The sequence below is a fragment of the Bison bison genome, unplaced genomic scaffold (genome assembly GCF_000754665.1).
Source record: "Bison bison bison isolate TAMUID 2011002044 unplaced genomic scaffold, Bison_UMD1.0 scf7180017846569, whole genome shotgun sequence".
NCBI classification, from domain to species: Eukaryota; Metazoa; Chordata; class Mammalia; order Artiodactyla; family Bovidae; genus Bison; species Bison bison.
In genome coordinates, this window is record NW_011477142.1 from 750087 (window position 1) to 767113 (window position 17027).

Sequence of the window (17027 nt, forward strand, 5' to 3'; positions counted from 1 at the left end):
AGCGATGATTACATGGCTGTATCATAAACAAAACGTTTCAAGCTGCATACGTTAAATAGTTCAATTAATTGTATGTCAATCATACCTCACTGAAGCTGTTTTTGTTTTTTTAAACATAACATTTGTTTTCAGAATCAACTTTGTTTAGATATTCCTGCTTGTTGAGGTCCTTTAATGGACCGGAACTTGGTGGTCCCAAGTCAACGATAAGAAAATAAAGGAGAGAAAGAGGCTGATATTCCTTGGTTTACACAGAAAGCCAATAAAGCCCCTGCACGGGGCTTGCCCTGTTCACGAAGGCCTCAGGCACCCTCTCAATGGGGTGAAGGCGCAGAGCACCTTCTCGAGAGGGTCTTAGAAGCCTGAGGAGGAAAGTGAACTCAGAGGGCCTCTACGCTCCAGGGGATCAAGCCTGAAAAAGAGAGAGAGAGAGAGAGAGAGAGAGAGAGAGAGAGAGAGAGAAAGACAGACACGGGGACCAGAGCTCTGATGGAGCAAAGGTGTTTTAATCAACATGGTGTGTGCATATATACTGTCTTACAAAGTAGTTATTCTCAGCAAAGATAAAGATTAAAATTCCAGACTTACAAAACATAGGCAATCCATATTAAAGACAGAGATTTGTAAACAATCACTTCTACCGTATGCTTCACAAGAAGGAAGAGGGTACTTATCACCATATAGAAACGCTAATGAAGGAAATGCCTGGATTCCTCAGTCCTGGGAGAGGCTTGCCTCTCCCCTTAATTCCTGAATATTCAGGAATTAATAAGGAGCAGAGAATTCCTGACAGATCCAAAACAGCACACAGGAAGCCTCCTGTTAAATGCTTCCTAACACTGCTTGTTAACGAAAGCTTCCCTTTTCATCACTTGAGTTTTCCAAATTTACTTTTTAGCAGATTCTAAGACAATGCATTGCAGGTAGATTCTTTACCACCTGAGCTATCAGGGAAGCCCCCAGTGAAATAGTAGTCTTTTTTTTTTTTTTTTTTTAAAGCCCGATTTACATATTTAGCTATTTGTTTTATAGCCACTTTTTAGGAGTCTGTTCCAGTATAGGTCATTACAGAGTACTGAGTAGAGTTCTCTGTGCTGAACAGTAGGCCCTATCAGTTATCTTTTTTATGTGTGTATATGTCAGTCCCAATCTCCCAAATTATCTCTCTCCTCGCTTTCCCCCTTTGGTAACCTTGTTGTCTATGCCTGTGACTCTATTTCTGTTTTGTAAATAGGTTAATTTGTACCTTTTTTTTTGTTTAAGATTTCACCCATAAGTGCTATCATATGATATTTTTCTTTCTCTGAAACAGCAGCTTTTGTTTGAGGTAGAAAGAATTGTGGCAGCTGTTGGACTGTGGGTCCTACATGATGAGATCTCCTAAAGTGGATTTCTGTCTGGTTAGCTTATACTTTGAAGATTTAGTGGGAGAGTCAGATGGGCAAACGTACAACAATAGAACTGCACACACCTACACACACTCTATGGAGAGTCTGGGCTGGGTATGCGGTGTGCAGAGAAGATTTTGTGGGGATGATTCCTGAATGAGTTTCAGGGGATGAAGAGGAGCTGATCAAGTGAGGACGGGAAAAGGCATTATGGGAAGAGAAAATAGCATAAGTAGAGGCAGGGAAACAGGAAAGAGCATGTTACACGTGGGAAAACAGGAGTTCAGGCACAAGGTGGGGAATTGCAGTGGATGAGGATGAAGAGGGTGGGTGAGGGCTGACGTGATGCACATGGTGATATGGACCTTATCTTTCAGGCAGAGATTCTCTGAAGAATTTTAGGTAGGTGAATGATGTTATCAAAAAAACTATAATCTCATCTATGGATGAAAAGGCATTCAAAATATACAGTGACGGTGAGGACAGGAATGAGTAGATGGATTTAAGACATTGAATGGACAATATGCTAAATATTGGGGATCAACAAGCCATAAATGAAAGAGTGAAGTCCATAGTAATCCCCAAGTTTTTATCTTGTGGTTATTCCTTAACTGAAAAAAGAAACATAAGAGGCAGGAGGTAGTCTGCTGGGGGTGAGATGAAGAGGAGGAAATGAGTTTAAGTTGGGCTTGTTGAGTTGAGTTTCAGGTACACTGGAAAGTTAAAGCAAAGGTCTTTTAAGGCACATATAAAAAAGTCAGAGAATAAGAATATACATGGGTGGTGCAACTCTCATAGTGGCAAGATGTTCAAGAAAAATGTGTAGAGAGCAGCACTGGGCTACAGCCCAAAAGAACCTTCCACCAAGAGCTAGGAGTAGAAGGAAAATGCATATTGAAGACCCAGAATGAATGGTCAGTGAAGGTAACTAAATTAACTATCCTGTTCTACTAACTAAAGTATCTATTACAAAAACTTGTTCTCTCCCCACTTCCCCCCACCACCCATTTTCACCCCCAGGTCTTCAGTTGCAAGAAAGGAAAGTAACAAATGCAACTACTTTGCCCTAAAGAAAAGATTAGAAATAGACAGGATAAAATACTTATGAGACTGCTGATATCACAGAAACATTTTTGATTGACTGCCTTGTCCAGGACTTCTTGGTGACTGCTGTTTATCTGTTGACAATTCACATGTTTGTCCTCCTAGAGAACTACCAGAGGAGAGTCAGAGGCCCAGCCTCTGTTGTGACCATCAGCAAAATGCACCTTTGAGCTACATTCTGTAGTTTCACTGAGGTATGGGGTAGGCCATGCAATATGGCTCTTTTACTAGATGTAGAAAGAACTGTAATTGCTATGGAGCTGGATGGGGTTGTGAATTTGGCTCTGACTGTACTTTAGCACTGATAAAATGAGGAGAGATCTGAGACAGCTGCTGGAATTGTTTGGTTCTGGTTGGGGAGGACAACAAGATCCAGCACTACAATGTCGAGAACTTATTTTATGAACTACCACAGGTAGACTTGGAAATATCTACTAGCCAGGGAAGTGCCCAGACATCAAAGTACGTAGACAGAGCTTTTGTCTGTTTTCATAGCAACTAAAATCAGTTTCTCTAGAAATAAGGGAGAGACCTATTTAATACCTAGACCCAAGGTAGGATAGATGGATGGATAGACAGACAGATAGGTGGGCAGATAGGAAGACACACAATTTGTGGTGTTTGGGGGAGAACTGTGTTGTGTAGGTAGGTAACCTACAAACTAAATCTCTTTTTAAAGCAAGGCTGAAACAAGGGTTTCACAGGTGGTGCTAGTGGTAAAGAACCTGCTTCCTAATGCAGGAGACATAAGAAACATGGGTTCAATTCCAGGGTCAGGAAGATCCCCTGGAGGAGGAAATGGCAACCTACTCCAGTATTTTTGCCTGGAAAATCCCATGGACAGAGGAGCCTGATGGGCTACAGTCCACAGGGTTGCAAAGAGTTGGACATGACTAAAGTGACTTAGCACTTAGCACATAAACATTAAAAAACACACAGAGAGAAAAGTGATCAATAATATCCAATATAGCCTAGAGGCCAGGTAAGATAAGGCATCTGTTGAATTTGGGAAATATGGAAGTTTTTGGTGATCGTAGTGAATTTTAACCTAGCATAAGACAGATTTTATTGTGCACTGCATGTAAACATGAACTAAAGAAATACAGAGAGTCTGTGACAGATTACTATCAGTAAGTCTGAGAAAATATGAATGGCATAGTATTGAGGGAAGTGAAAATGCAGGGTCAGAGGTGGAGATGTAGTTTAGGAGAGAGTTCAGTGTATTTTCAGGTTGGGGTAACACAGCAAAAATAAAAAAAAAGAAGGGAAAGAATAAAGATGAGAATATAAGGGCATGGTTAGTTAAGGTCAAAGAGAAAAGACAGCATGTCCTTTAGGAGAAAACAGAACAGGAACACTGGTGAACTGGACAGATGACATCCTTTCCCTTGAATATGGAGGAAATAAGATGCTAAACCAGGCAGAAGGAGGTAAATGTATAGATCCTGTGTGTGTGTGTTAGTCACTCAGTCATGTCAGGCTCCTTGCAACCCCATGGACTCCTCTGTAGCTCACCAGGCTTCTCTGTCCATGGAATTCCCCAGGCAAGAATACTGAAGTGGGTAGCCATTCCCTTCTCCAGGGGATCTTCCCAACCCAGGGATTGGACCTAGGTCTCCAACACTGCAGGCAAATTCTTTACCATCTGAGCCCATGGATCCTCTACTTGGGTTAATGTCCAGCCTCTGAAGCTCCTGAGTGCTCCTCTCCAATACTAGCCTCTTCCCGATCCAAGTCCTGCCAGCAAAAATGTGTGTCTCTGGTCGTCTAACAACTCTGGATAAAATACCACTAATTGGAAAACCATAATGAATACTGCTGCTTGGCTAACCTGGGGTCAAACAATGAAAGAGAGCTCAAAAAAATCCAAAACAACATATTCACTGATTCACATTTAAATTTCTAATTTGTTGTTGCAGTGACAGGATGAAACAAATTTGGAGAAAAAAAAAAGGAAGCCAAGCTGTAAGAGTCTTCCAGAGTCGCTCCATGAAGCTGAGCTGTGGTTGAGGCTGTTCATTTTTTAAATCCTGGAGCTTAATCTTCCAAGGCATCTGTATCAAGGGAGTTGGTCCAGGCAACCAGATCATCCACTTCGTTTTCCCAGGGCTCATTTATGCTAACTTCAACCGGCTTTCTCTTCCACCACTCCTTTTCTTTGTCCTTCTTTGTGACAGTATCTGTTTTAGTTTGTGAATCAGGAGAAGTTTGAACTAGAATGAGAAACACAAGAACCAGAAATTTAATAGACATGGCAGGAAAAACAGTAAGAGAACATGTCCCTGCATCTGTACCATAATGCCTAAGATCACCTAAGTGAATGCAAGTAACCTTTTTAAAGTTTCCAAATTTTACAATTGCAATGAACTTATTTTTCATAAATCATTCTTTTCATTTTCGTCGATCTTCTTACGCTCATATATTTACTGAGCCCTGCTAAGTGCCAGTAGGTGTAACAAGGGAAAGGTGTCCGTGAGTGCTTCACATAGATGTGTGCACACGGATGGAATCACAGGCTCTAAGGGAAAACAGATGTGGGCTCTGAAAGACAAGAAGTTTGCTGAAGAGAGGGGGCAAAGGAGGGAGACGGGACTGCTTTAGATGGAGGACACAGCACAGACCACAGCACATAGGTATGAGAGAGAGAACTTGACGGGTTTTGAGGTAATCAGAGTTGATGCTTCAGTATTTACACTCTGCCAGGGGCTATGCTAAGCATGTGCTACATGCAAAATATAATTTAACTTATACACAATGCTTATGATGGACGGGTATTATTATTTTTAAATTTTATTTTATTTAACTTTAAGATGGACAGGTATTATTATCTTTACTTTAAGGATGAGACAATAGAAACTAAGTACCCTGCAGTAACTTGTCCAAGGACATTCAGCTTATAATAGTTAATCATTGGTCCACTGGATCCCAAATCATGGTGTTACAGTGTGTGGACAGTTGAGTGGGGTTGGCTAGTTAGGCTGAGGCCAGGTTAGGAACACCTCATATATCACGCAAAGAAGTCTCATCTTTCTTGTATCCGTCTCATAAACAGGGAAACAAATTGGTTACATTTTAAAAGAATATAGATACAGTATCTTTATTTCTCAATATTTCTACTCAGTGAGGGGAACTTGCTTTCCAGGGATGAACCCAAGTTGGTGCTATTTATGTCCCGCTACTCCTACAATCCCACTGTATTCTCCTCTCTCTGTGTAACTGTTGCCACCTAATTCATTGCCCAGCACGTGGACCAGGACAAATTCTGTCTCATAATACTTCTGTGTTTATTTCCCCAGTAACAAATTGAATGAACCTTGTCATATTCATTGTCTTCTAGTTGTGCTGTAGGCAAGGATTATGAATGAATTGTTCTCTTGATTTCTTTGGTTATTGCAAAGATTTGCAGAGGATCTGAGTTTAGACAGCTACCATTATTCTATAAGAAGCCTGATGTCACCAATGATTGAGTTTTTATTTTTATATTTTAACATTAATCTCTAGATTTCATTAATTTAGAACTAAATTCTCTTTTCCTTGAGAAAATCTTCTTTAGGAACATATCATTGATGGATTAACTATACTTTCTAGCCATGTTTGAGCTGTTCTGAGTTCATATGCTTTTGGTCACAAGAAATACTGTTCAAACCACTTTAAACAATAGAGAAGTGTCTCATCTCATAGAAAAGGAAGATCAGAGGAAGGGCAGGACTGAATGATACAGTGGCTCAAAGATGTCATTTAGGACATTCTTTCCACAGCTTTGCTCTACCATCTCTGGCATTGTCTTCATCTTCAGAGTCACAGTGAAGAGAGGTGTGGTCACTCTAGTACTCATATCAGACACAGCGATATCCAGAGGAAAAATGGAGGCTTTTCTCCAGGGTCTCGTTTTTAAAAGTAGGAAAACTACCCTTGCAAGCTCCTAGTGTATTTCCTCTCAGGCTGGTTTGTGAATCTTGCTCCTAAGCTAGTCACTGGCAAGGAAAATGAGATTACTATGATTGGCCAACAACAGTTGTTAAAGTGGAATGAATATTGGGAGTCAATGACCTTGATTATTTGCCCTCTTAGTTCCTACTCTGTTTTTTTTTTTTTTAAAAAAAAAAAAACAAACCACACTCCCAGGAAGCATAAAAAGAAATTCTGGCTAGATTAGCAGAGCCTAATGCAAAACAAACATAAAAATGTTTCCTCGTGACACAGAAAAAGTAAATATTATTTTGAACTTTTTTCCTCCAGAAAATCTTAAGCATTATAAACCCCTCTGAGAAACCTTGGATTTACTGGTTGGAATGAACCAATAACTTTTGTTACTACATTAAAATAAGTTACAGAAGCACAAATTCTCATTACCTTATGGTTTGTATGCCTTTCTTGGGATGGATCTTGAAAACTCTGCTTCTTAAAATTTTTCCTAGTCTTAAAATAATTTTGTCCATGAAGAGACTAAACTTTGTTCTGATTGGTGGGCTCTGGTTTATTGCCTGATGGTTCATTTCCATTCACTTCTGTATCAGCCTCAGTTTAATTAGAAAAGCAGAGCACTTATAATACAAGAATGAAAGGTTTAAGACATGAAACAGGGATTACACATGTGTGGAAAGACCTGGAACAGTGAAGTCTGGAAGGCCATAGCTGGAAGAACATCACTGCTTTAGGTCAGTCTGATGCATGGATATGAGTGGAAACACCAGGAGTGCAAGGGGAGCACAAGATGCTGCACACAGCTGACCACTCTACACGGGATAGACATTGTGGGCTCATGGAGGTTTCTATGAAGCCCTCACATCTGTAAAAGTGAGAGTGTGTGAAGAGTTGCATGAAACTGCTGTCTGAGAAAACTGCCATGTATGATACACACAGCTCCTCAAGAATTATGGCCTCCTCTTTACTCCCACCTCCAAAATTTGAGATAAATTTTTTTCACATTAGCAAATCATGATATGCTAACCCTTCTCTGCAAAAGGGAAGCACAGAGTTCATTTCTTTTCTAGCTGAGTCATATTTCCCTTTGGTATCCTGGATAAGCTCACTCTTGCTATATTATAAACAATCACAAGATCCCAGTGGCATATGACAGCAAGCATTTGTTTAGGTTACACATCTACAGGTCAGCTGAGTGTTGGCCTCTCTGAGTTGGGAATGGTTGGGAAGCTTGATTGGGAAGCTTGGTGACCAGAGGGCTAGTCCAGGCATGCTCTTGGGATGATGGAAGAGGTGAAAAAGAGCAAACCAAATTGCACAAATCCTTCCCAAACTCTGAGAACACCAGTTCAGTTGCTCAGTCATGTCCGACTCTTTGCGACCCCATGAATCGCAGCATGCCAGGCCTCCCTGTCCATCATTAATTCCCGGAGTTTACCCACACTCATGTCCATCAAGTCGGTGATGCCATCTAGCCATCTCATCCTCTGTCGTCCCCTTCTCCTCCTGCCCCCAATCCCTCCCAGCATCAGAGTCTTTTCCAATGAGTCAACTCTTCGCATGAGGTGGCCAAAGTACTGGAGTTTCAGCTTCAGCATCAGTCCTTCCAATGAACACCCAGGACTGATCTCCTTTAGGATGGACTGGTTGGATCATCTTGCAGTCCAAGGGACTCTCAAGAGTTTTCTCCAACACCACAGTTCAAAAGCGTCAATTCTTCGGCGCTCAGCTTTCTTCACAGTCAAACTCTCAAATCCATACATGATCACTGGAAAAACCATAGCCCTGACTAGACAGACTTTGTTGGCAAAGTAATGTCTCTGCTTTTGAATATGCTATCTAGGTTGGTCATAACTTTCCTTCCAAGAAGTAAGCGTCTTTTAATTTCATGGCTGCAATCACCATCTGCAGTGATTCTGGAGCCCAGAAAAATAAAGTCTGACACTGTTTCCCCATCGATTTCCCATGAAGTGATGGGACCAGATGCCATGATCTTAGTTTTCTGAATGTTGCGCTTTAAGCCAACTTTTTCACTCTCCTCTTTCACTTTCATCAGGAGGCTTTTTAGTTCCTCTTCACTTTCTGCCATAAGGGTGGTGTCATCTGCATATCTGAGGTTGATATTTCTCCTAGCAATCTTGATTCCAGCTTGTGCTTCTTCCAGCCCAGTGTTTTTCTGAGCACATCACACCCCAGTAAAATGCCATCGGTTAAAGCAAGTAGTATGGCAAAGCTCAAAGTCAAGGGTCAAGGGAGTATATTTGGCCCGTGGTGGTAGAACAAGATAGGGAGTGAAAATTTCTGAACAATAATCTAATTGGTCACAACTTCTTAGGTTTAGTATCTTAGCAATAAGATTAGACACAAAAGAGAGTCTACCTCAATGTCAAAGTGGACATGGTTCAGCACGAAATTAAATGAAATTAAGTGAGTTTCTGGACATTCTTTAAAACATTCTCTCTCCCAGCTCACATTTCTTACTTTTTCTCATTCACCATGAGTTTATCCCCCCTTTCTCCAAAATCACAGGGCTGCTGAAACCATGACAACTCTACCCCATTCGATCATTCATTTGCTCATTTGTTTATGAGCTCTGAATGACTACTCCATGCCTATCACTGTGCAGAGAGGTCAGCAGCCCCTTCCCTCAAGGAAGTCACCTTCTATTGAATGAGACTGGCCATAAAGAGACCATTATAACATGGCATGTGTGGTGGGCAGACTCTAAAGTGACTTGTTATGATCTCCACATTCAGGTGTTAACACCTTTGTGTAATCCCCTCCCTTTTGAGTGTGGGTAGGATTTGCTACTTGCTTCTAATCAATGAAATATGCCAAAGGTAATGGAATCTCATCTCCATGATCATGTCACATTACATAAGATTCTACCTTGCTATGGGACTTGTTCTAGAGACTCTCCTTGTTGGGTGGATGAAGCAGGAGGCTGTGTTAGGAAAGCCCACATGGCAATGAACTGCAGGCAGCCTTAAAAACATAGGAAAGCCTCCAGCATACAGCCAGCAAGAAAATCTTCAGTAGTAAAGACAAAAGGGAGTGAATTCTGTCAACAGTTCTGTGTATTCACCTCAGTGAGCTTACAACAAGCAGATTCCCCACTCGAGCCTCCAGAGGAGAATGCAGCCCAGCTGATACCTGGATCACAGTCTAATGAGATCTCAACCAGAGGGTCCTGCTACACTGTGCCTTGTCTTTGAGCACACAGAAATTGAAATAAAAATATGTGTTGTTTTAAGCCAGTAAGTGTGGTAATTTGTTACATAGCAATAGAAAACTAACAGAGAATGATAAGGCATGATAGAAATGCTATGAGAGCCCACAGGGAAAGTTTCTTAGAGAAACCTGAGTTGAATCTCAAAGGATTAGGTACTAGAAAGGAAGGGAAAGGAAGCAATGGTCTTTGGGGGGTGGTATAAGAAAATGGTGCACCTCTCAAATTTTTTTGAAATGAAGACAGGAATAAATAACCATGACCTATTAAGTCAGTGTGGTGTTTATGGTATTAGTAAAACATCAGTAAATGATATCGCTGGAAAGGCAGACAAATACTAGAGTATTAAGGACTTTGCCTTATCAAAGGGTAGACATTTTCTCCTGAAGGAAATGATAAACAAGAGGTTTTAGATATGCTAAAAACATAAGCAGATTTGAGCTGTAGAAAGCAGTTTGACAAAGCATGAACAGAAATTATTGTCATCATCAACTTAACCAGATAGATATGGAGCCTGGGAACAGAAAGTTAGAGACAGGGGAGTAGGACCTTGAAGAATCACTGATTGAAGGTTACTGCCTGTGCCTGGGAATTAGATGTGGTTGTGTTTCAAGGACAGGCAACAGCAAAAGCAGTAACTAATAGTTCATAAGACTTTCCAGTTCACAAAGAATTTTTACCTATGTGGAGTCATTTACTCACAAGAATCCTGTGAGGTAGGGAAGGATTTTGGAAACAAATACATATTGGACATTTTCCATGTACCCAGCACTAGCTGAGGATGAAGAAACTGAAGCTCAGAGGTTAAGAGGCTGTCCTAAATTACACAGACCTGCTGGCTCCACCCAAATTCTCTGACCCCAAACATTTTGCTTTTCCTTCTACAGTAGCTGATTTCCATGATAAATTACGAGCTCTCTCTTCTTGCTTAAGACCTGCCCCCAATCTGCTCCAAATGTTTCTTTGAAAAAACTTTAATTCTTAAAAAAAAAAAAAAAAACCCAAAACATTTCAACTAACTTATTCCTTTCTTTTTAGCCATATTGCAGTTATCTCTAAATCTAAAATGAGCTCTAGGAGTCAGTTTAGTGTTTTACTTATTTTTGCTACTTTTATACATTTTGAAATTTAGCCTTGGATTTTCAAATTGTGTATTCACCTATTAAAGGCTACAAAAGCTTGAGAGTAAAACTAATCCATTTTTTTTTTCAAAGTTCCAATTCTTATGTAAGTAGTTTACTGAATTTATTGTGTTAGTCAGAAAGAGTGAATAAAGCAACTTCAAAAGGAGAACAAAAGATTAGACCTCACATATTTCAACTTATTTGAATTAAACAAAAATTTAAATGCATTAATACGACTAGTATCTTAGTCCTAAAAACAAAGTAAAACAAATAGATCGAACTCAGTTTACTTGGAGGTATGCAGACATAACTTCTTCCAGTTTGATAATTGGCTTTCTGAGGCTTTATATTTTCTCTAGCAACCCGAGATATGGCAGCAATATACCTAGAATAACAAAAAGAAGAAGCTGTCACTTATGAATATAAATGGAAAGGCCAAACACAATTTCTAGAAAAATAACATTTAAAAAATAACTGTTAACTTTTGATGTCAATGTGTTGAATAAGTTGGTGAGTTTTTTTCCCCACTCTGTTTTCTGGAAGACTATGTATAAGGTTTGAGTGACCTATTCTTGAAACTTAGGTTAAAAAAGCCTATGAAAAACATCTGTACTTAGTTAAAAGAAGAAGAAAAAAATTGTCTAATTTCTATGAAGTTTGGGAAGTGTACATTACTTTTGAAAAAAATAAGGCCAACAAATCTGATGAACCCAAGGAGCAGAGCAATGAGTTTTGACTATGGTGCCATTCTGAGTACTGACTAATGCAGTGGTAAACTGAAATTACTCTGTATGTGTTATGCCGTGCAAAAGTATCTAGAAAAGTAAACAAATACGGTGTTAGAGTAATATTTTAAGAATAATAAAGACATCATTTGGTATAACAAAGGTATGTTAATTTCTTAGAGCAGCCATAATAAACTACTACAAACATGGTGACCTAAAATAACAGACATTTAATTTCTCTTGGTTTTGGAGACTAAAGTCTACAAACAAGGTGTTAGCAGGACCAGGCTTCCCCCAAAGGCTTCAGGGAAGAATCCTTCTTTGCCTCTTCCTAGCTTCCGCTGGTTCCCAGCAATCCTTGAAAGAGCTGACTCATTTGAAAAGACCTGATGCTGGGAAAGATTGAAGGCGGGAGGACAAGGGGACGACAGAGGATGAGATAGTGGGATGGCATGACCGACTCAATGGACATGAGTTTGAGTAAACTCTGGGAGCTGGTGATGGACAGGGAGGCCTGGCGTGCTGCAGTCCATGGGGTCAGAAAGAGTCGGACATGGAAACTGAACTGAATTGAGCAACTGAACTGAGCTGATGAAACTCTAGGTTAATGGACAGTGATGGAGCTGGTGATGGACAGGGAGGCCTGGCGTGCTGCAGTCCATGGAATCGGAAAGAGTCAGACATGACTTGAGCAACTGAACTGAACTGATGAAACTCTAGGTTAACAATTTCTTTTTAACACTTTAAAACTGGCATTCATTATCTTTTGGCTTGCAAGTTTTCTAAGAAGAAGTTATTGGTTGTTCTTATCTTTGTTCCTCTATATGCAGTGTGTATGTGTGTTTAACCTTCATTGCTTTTAAGATTTTCCTCTATCACATATAAAAATCTTATTTTTATATGTCTTGGAATGGTTTCTTTATTCTTCTGCTTCTTGGGATTTGTTGAGCTTCTTCGTCTCTGAGTTTGTATCTTTCATCAAATTTGGAAAATTTTCTGCCATAATTATTTCTTTGCATATTTTTTCTGTCAGTTTTTTTGGGATACACCAATTACATGTATCTTACACCACTTAATAATATCCCACAGAGCATTGGGACTTCAAATCTTTTTTTCTCACTATGCTTACATTCAAGAGTGTTTATTGCTACATTTTCAAGTTCATTAGTCATTTTTTCTTCAGTATCTAATTTGCTTCTTTCCATATAGTTTGTATTTAAAGTATTTTATATTTGTTTTATCTCTGGATGTTCCCTTAGTCTTTTGTATATCTTCCATTACTTTTCCTTATATTCATGATTTTCTTCAGATCCTTGAGTATATTTCATAAGATGTATAAAAGCTGCATTAAGGTTCACACTTACTAATTCTATTATCTCTATCAGTTATGGATCTATTTATACTGATAGATTTCCTTTTGGCTATGAATTATATTTTCCTGCTTTTTTGTACAACTGATCATTTTTGATGGGATGATGGACAATGTAAATTTTATGTTGCCGCGTGCTGAATTTTGTTATTTTCCTTTATATATAGTTGTCCATTGCCGTGGCCTGAAGCTCAGTATCTTACAAATCAGTTTAGTACTTCAAGGTTTGTGTTTAGGCGTCCACAGGGGTCCAGAATAGCCTTTACTTAGAGACAAGCTCAGTCGGTAAAGCATCTGCCTGCAATGTGGGAGACCTGGGTTCAGTTTCTGGATCAGGAAGTTCCCCTAGAGAAGGAAATGGCAACCCACTCCAGTATTCTTGCCTGGAGAATCCCATGGACAGAGGAGCCTGGCAGGCTACAGTGCATGGGATCGCAAGAGTCGGACATGACTTAGCCCTATCTTTTTTTATCTTTATAGCCCCATTCCTAATGTATGACCTTTCTGAAGCTTCCATCCAATGTCCTTTGAATTTAGAGTTCTAGCCACTCTAACTAGTAGGAATGCACACCATTTCTAGCTCTGTAAGTTTTGTATGAATTCCAAAACAAACAAAATCATTATAATCTTATTTTCCTCAAAGCAAACATGACTTCAGTTAGAGAACAGTATAACTTGATTTATACCTTTTCTCCCCCAGTGGTAAATCTTTGTCCTCAAAAACTATATAATATTAATATTTCCTCTTTCATTTAAACATTTGCCTTTATCTAACTGAAAATATAAATTATAAAAAAAATCTTGTCACAATTTTAAAATTAAAAATGCAATTAAAATGACTATAAGGGAAGGTGCAATAATTTATTAAGTTGAAAATAACAAAACAAAAAAATCTAATGCTTGTTCTTATTAAATTCTTGATTCATTTTGGTGGCTCTGTAAACTGTTACACATTCTTGAGAAGTTGCTCTACATACAAACAAGTGTCATAAAACTTATTACATCCTTCCATCTAGTAACCTGACTTTCAGTAACAAGCTCTAAGAAACTTCTTGGCCTCCTTTTTATCCTTCCCGTCAGGTAAATTATACACTAATAAGCCTTTAGGGAACCAGAGCTGTCTTCAGTCTTACCTTGCTCAGACCAAGGCATAAGCAAATTCATGCAACACATTTCTGTGGCCTTGGGGAGTGGGGTAGGTTGTTGTAGGGGTAGGCAATGGCAACAGGGAAAGAGAGAAAAAGAAAAAGAGAGATCACTCTCTCAGAAGTGTTATATGTGGGAGCAGAACCAAAGAAATGATTCCCTTTTTGGCAGGAGGTGGGAGGTAGCCTAGGATGTTTCTGAATTGAAAGCCCTCTTTCTGAAGAAAGATGGAAAAGGAAGCAGCCTTAAGCCCTGACACTGTCTATAATACAGGAAGATCCATCAGATTCTGTGCTGCAGCCAAAGATCCACAGTAAAATCTGGGGGCAACCTTCTGAGAGAAAAACTAATGAATCATATCCATAAGAGAGAAACAATAAAGAGTAAAAAAATTCATTAAAAAAAAAACAGCTGAGAGAACTGGGTGTGTTTATTGTGAAAAAGAGAAAACTTAAGAGGAGGAAAGAGAAAGACATTATGACTATTTCTGAGACTTAAAGGGCAAGTCCACAAAACAGAGGAGCCTTACCTGTGTTGCTTCGAAGGACAGTAGCAGTACTTTCTCATCTGCCACAACGTGCGTGCCTGCTAAATCTCTTCAGTCATGTCTGACTCTTTGTGATCCCATGGACTGTAGGCTGCCAGGCTCCTCTGTCCATGGGATTCTCCAGGCAAGAATACTGGAGTGGGTTGCCATGCCCTCCTCCAGGGCATCTTTCTGACCCAGGGATCGAACATCTCTTTGGCACTCAGCCTTCTTTATGGTCCAGCTCTCATATCCATATACAACTATTGGAAAAACCATAGGTTTGACTATATGGACCTGTGTTGGCAAAATGATGTCTCTGCTTTTTAATATGCTCTCTAGGTTTGCCATAGCTTTCCTTCCAAGGAGGAAGCATATTTTAAAATGGATTTTCATGTGTTATATCAAAATACCAATATAAAACTTCCTTATATTTGTAAAATATACTCTTAGTTGTACTGTATTTTAAATAAAGGAGTTAATATTCATTGTTTAATGAATAGTAAACATATCAAACATCTCTTACATTTCCTTACTTAGCAGGCAGGTTCTTTACCACTAGGGCCACCTGGAAGCCCCTTCTGCCACAGCAGTCTCCCCTGAATCATGCTTTCTACCCACATTAAAAGCCAAGGTGCTTAGTGTCTGAGCTGATGCTCAATCTCATCAAATAAGGTATGCTTTGTAGCATCTGGTAGGTAGGCCTAGATTTGAATTTCGGCTCTGTTGTTCACTGAGTGTGTAACCTTAGCGAATTCGTTTTTTTCTTTTTTTCTGTTAAAATCCTCTTTATAATATGGAGGCAATTTCTCATTTTCTGGATGGCTTTGCAGACATATGTAAAAGTGCATAATAGGTGTTCAAGAAAAGTCTGTTAAATGAATGAAAGAAATTTGGAATAGCTGAATATCACAAGATGTTAGATTTAAGCTTGAAATAAGGAAGGTTAGAGCTACTTGAATGTTCCTGAAGTACTGAGCTTCCAGTCTCTAAAAATATCTAAGTAGACACTAAGTAAAATTATTTTTTAAAAGAATTTTTCTCCTCTAATTTTTTCCATGTCTTTATTTTAAAAAGGACATTTGAAATACTCATTCTAATGCCATTTCTCTCTTAACCACAAGATGGCACTCAAGGTTTAATCTTTGGGGAATAAAAAAGTAATTCCTGCTTAAAAATGCCTTAAATATGTAATTATGTAAACCTACAAAAACAATGTTTAACTTCAATAATCCTGAAAGGATAACACAAGCATACATTAAGTTAATGTATCCAGAATAGATACTTTCTATATAACTGGAGAAACTGGAATCAAACAGTTACATTAAAGGATGATCACATATTTTTGTGAGTTAAAACACACAGTCAAAAAATCAGACACTAAAGGAACTTAGAAACAATGAATATTAACCCCTTTATTTAAAATACAGTACAACTAAGAGTATATTTTACAAATATAAGAAAGTTTTATATTGGTATTTTGATATAACACATGACAATCCATTTTAAAATATGTTTCCTCCTTGGAAGGAAAGCTATGGCAAACCTAGAGAGCATATTAAAAAGAAGAGACATTATTTTGCCAACATAGGTCCGTATAGTCAAACCTATGTTTTTTCCAATAGTCGTATATGCATGTGAGAGCTGGACCATAAAGAAGGCTGAGTGTCAAAGAATTGATGTCTGAATTGTGGTGCAGGACAAAACTCTTGAGAGTCTCTTGGACTGCAAGGAGATCAAACTAATCAATCCTAAAGGAAATCAACTCTGAATATTCATTGGAAGGATTGATGCTGAAGCTGAAACTCCAGTACTTTGGCCATGTGATGCAAAGAGCTGACTCATTGGAAAAGACCCTGATGCTGGGAAATACTGAAGCAGGATGAGAAGGAAGTGACAGAGGATGAGATGGCCGGATGGCATCACAGACAATGGACATGAGTTTGAGCAAACTCCAGGGGATGGTGAACAGCCGGGAAGCCTGGTGTGCTGCAGTCCACCGGGTTGCAAGGAGTTGGACACGACTCAGCAACTGAACAACAGAAACAACAATCCATTTTTATTAAAGGGCTCCCCTGGTGGCTCAGAGGTAAGGAATCCTCCTGCAATGCAGGGGATGCAGGTTCGATCCCTAGGTTGGAAAGATCCCCTGGAGTAGGAAATGGCAACCCACTCCAGTATTCTTGCTTGGAAAACTTCATGGATAGAGGAGCCTGATGGACTACAGTCCAGGGGGTCACAAAGAGTCAGACATGACTGAGTACGCATGCACAACCCGTTTTATACAGAAGAAAAAAGGAACTAACACTGTTTAATAATAGAATTAAAATCGATCCAAAACCACAAAACTTTTCCACAATAGCAGACTTGACTTGTGTTAGTAATTGGGTAGGTAGTATTTTTACATGTACCTGAAAATTTTAAGCTTTTAATAAGCACATCTTCATAGGCAGATGGGAAATAAAGTTTCAGTTTTCAAAAACAGTACGTGT

General features: G+C 39.2%; 1 protein-coding gene across 1 annotated transcript in view; it reads right to left on the bottom strand.

The window, feature by feature from the left end:
* Nucleotides 1–4375: 4375 nt before the first annotated feature.
* Nucleotides 4376–17027, bottom strand: part of UBE2U (ubiquitin-conjugating enzyme E2U (putative)) — a 71527-nt gene continuing 58875 nt past the window's right edge. Inside the window, exons 9-10 of the mRNA XM_010840179.1 lie at nucleotides 11060–11154; nucleotides 4376–4705 (exon numbers count right to left, since the gene is read on the bottom strand). Of these exons, the coding sequence (XP_010838481.1) occupies nucleotides 4530–4705; nucleotides 11060–11154 (271 nt within the window). The 3' untranslated portion in view covers nucleotides 4376–4529. The remainder of the gene's footprint in view (nucleotides 4706–11059; nucleotides 11155–17027) is intronic.